Here is a 2,554-nt window from a genome sequence, read left to right on the forward strand (position 1 = left end):
GGCAAGCCTGTAGCTTTTGCGTTATAGAAGTGTAAAGTAGGGACCATGTATTAGCACCCACTCTGCAAAAGAGAGCCGATTAGGAAGGATTCTAGCAGTGTATCACCTTTTCATGTCCGTGTTCACAGAAGATTATAAAGAAGGTAAACTAACAAAAAAAAGCACATTACTAAAAAACAATCTTTTGTATTGTGTAGACAAAGAAGAAACAACTGATAATCCAGAAGAACAAAAAAAAAGTGAGGCTGTGTAATAAAGACTTTGTGAAACTTTAATAATTATAGGAAGAGAAGGTATGGATATCCATGGTTTCTTTGAACTCCTCTTTGCTCGGTTGGCCTTCACAGAAAAACGGCAACCATATTGTCAGCAGCAATGTCAATAAAAGAAGAAGCCAACCTGTGTCGAGGAAATACATGTCATCCAGAGCTTCAAGCTCTTCGTTACATCCCCCATAGAAGAATAATATGCCTCGCTCTGCGTTCACCAGCTCTTGGCATCAGCTCGGCACCAGTCGTCTTTACCTCCCGCCATGCCATTGTTTCTGGAAATACAAATGAATTCGCAAGTTTAAAACCAGCACAATGTATGTACCTGTGTCCAGAATATGAACGTCGTATAGATAGGCATTACCACCGTCCTCGCCACCCATGACAATGCAACAGTTCTTATAGGAAGAGCAGGTATGGATATCCCGAGGAATAGGTGAGACTCCAGTGGTAGAAATCTTCTTCCAGACAAAAGTATCTACAGGAAAAAAAAGAGTTTAGAAGAAAACCAGGAAAGATAACAGGATTTTACTCGTGTTCAAAACATGGAGGTCGTTGTAGTACTCCTCCTCTGAGGGATCGCTGGATTTCCCACATCCCCCAAACACGAACAGGTTGTCACCGATGAGAGATGCGCTATGTCCTTCTCTCGGAGCAGGAACATCACCAAAAACGTCGGGTTTCCCCCAGGTGTTGGTAGCTGCATCGGATGATAAGAACAAGAAAAAAAAATCGATAGAACTCACTTACCAGTATCCAAAACAAAGAGATCGTCTAGCGGGCTGGTTCCATCGGTACCACCAAACACATAGAGCTTAGACCCGACGGCCGTGGAGCTGTGGCTGTCCCGAGGAGAAGGGTGCGTTCCTTTCATCACAGGCTTGCTCCAGATGTACGTCCCTGCACGATCCCACCAAAACATGATCAAAACCATATTTCTGGAAAACCCAGAAGATGAAACTTATACCAATGTTGAAGACGTGAACATCGTTGGTCTGGCACTCATCCCGGCCGCAGCCACCGAAAATGTAGATGAGATTCCTGACCACATTGCAGGTGTGGCCCCATTTGCACCCCGGCGGCTGCTGCTGGAGCTGATCGCTGGATCAAGTTTATAGCGCTGCAAAATAGAAATCCCTCTCAATGCATTAAAAACACAACTGAAGAACAAGGAAGTGAACCGTGGACGAAAATTTCTATTTTTTCTCTTGATTCCAGCCTCGAGCACCTGGAACAAACAGGAACTTTAAGCCTCGAAAGAGAATAGCGAAGAGCAAGAGAGTGAAAAACCTTGATTCTAGTCGTGGTTCCAGCCTCGAGAACCTGGAACAAACAGGGACTTGAGAGACTCGAAAAAAGAATAGCGACGAGAGTTAAAATACAAAACAAGCCTTCAACGTCAAGACACACGACGATACCTTTGCCACTCAGAGGCCGACGCGTCGCAAAACGCTTTGATCTTTGCCTCTTCCTCGGCTTTAGCCGCGGCATCAGCCACAGGAACAGTAGCTTGCGGAACTTGTTGGGCCTTTGAAGTTTGCGGGTCCTCGTATAAGTCGACACCAAAATCATTGCTCCAATCGGACTGGACAAAAGGCAAAGGATCTCATGAGAAAAAGAGATTGACAAAAAAGAAAGACTCGAAACTTACAGTGGTCGTCTTGACAGGATTTTCCACCTTGCTCAAGAGTTCCTCCACAACTTTGGGCCTGCCAAATACTCCAGAGTCATAAACACAGCACACATAGAAAGCGATGAAAAAAAAATGCTTACTCTGGCTTGGGCTCTGTGATGAGCAAGAGAGTGAAGAACCTTGATTCTAGTCGTCGATGACAACGTGAATCCCCTTGTTGTCCGAGACGTCGTCCCTGTCGTGCGCTCCACCAGAGCCTCTTCGCCTTTCACTCCCAATCCTCGTCCGAGGAGAGCACGTCGATCTACCGAATGCACTTGCGCAGGCGGATGCCGGCGGATTTGTTCCCCGCGTAAGTCTGGAAGGCGTCGAGCCTGTTCTCGCTGATCATCGAGCACAACTATGGCGACACAGAGAAAGCGGTGAGCCTCTCAAACCTTTGCAAACGGAGAAAGAAACAGAGAGAGAGAGAGAGAGAGAGAGAGAGAGAGAGAGAGAGAGAGAGAGAGAGAGAGTACCCTCCCGCAAGCGATGATCGACGCTCTCTCCTCGTGCTCACGCGCCCTAGAAGAGAATTGAAATTTTTTATGATCCCAAAAGTCACGGCTCTCCTTTGTTTAATCTCAGCCATTAGATTTTGGCATATGCCCAG

The 2,554-nt window shown here is 46.3% G+C and overlaps 1 protein-coding gene and 1 long non-coding RNA gene across 2 annotated transcripts; both read right to left on the reverse strand.

The window, feature by feature from the left end:
• Nucleotides 1-269: 269 nt before the first annotated feature.
• Nucleotides 270-1,375, reverse strand: LOC9648440 (rab9 effector protein with kelch motifs; the record flags this gene model as incomplete). Its single annotated transcript, XM_024667863.1, has 6 exons — nucleotides 270-339; nucleotides 400-544; nucleotides 595-747; nucleotides 802-969; nucleotides 1,020-1,169; nucleotides 1,237-1,375. Coding segments are annotated over 5 exons (711 nt in total), but the record flags the coding sequence as incomplete, so codon positions are not given.
• Nucleotides 1,376-1,692: 317 nt separating this feature from the next.
• Nucleotides 1,693-2,054, reverse strand: LOC112343835. The gene is made up of 3 exons (XR_002991433.1): nucleotides 2,043-2,054; nucleotides 1,921-1,978; nucleotides 1,693-1,854 (listed from the first exon to the last, which is right to left on the reverse strand). It is a non-coding gene; the product is annotated as an uncharacterized LOC112343835 (long non-coding RNA).
• Between the last annotated feature and the right edge of the window lie 500 nt (nucleotides 2,055-2,554).

This window comes from Selaginella moellendorffii, unplaced genomic scaffold (genome assembly GCF_000143415.4).
Source record: "Selaginella moellendorffii unplaced genomic scaffold, v1.0 SELMOscaffold_223, whole genome shotgun sequence".
Taxonomy (NCBI): Eukaryota; Viridiplantae; Streptophyta; class Lycopodiopsida; order Selaginellales; family Selaginellaceae; genus Selaginella; species Selaginella moellendorffii.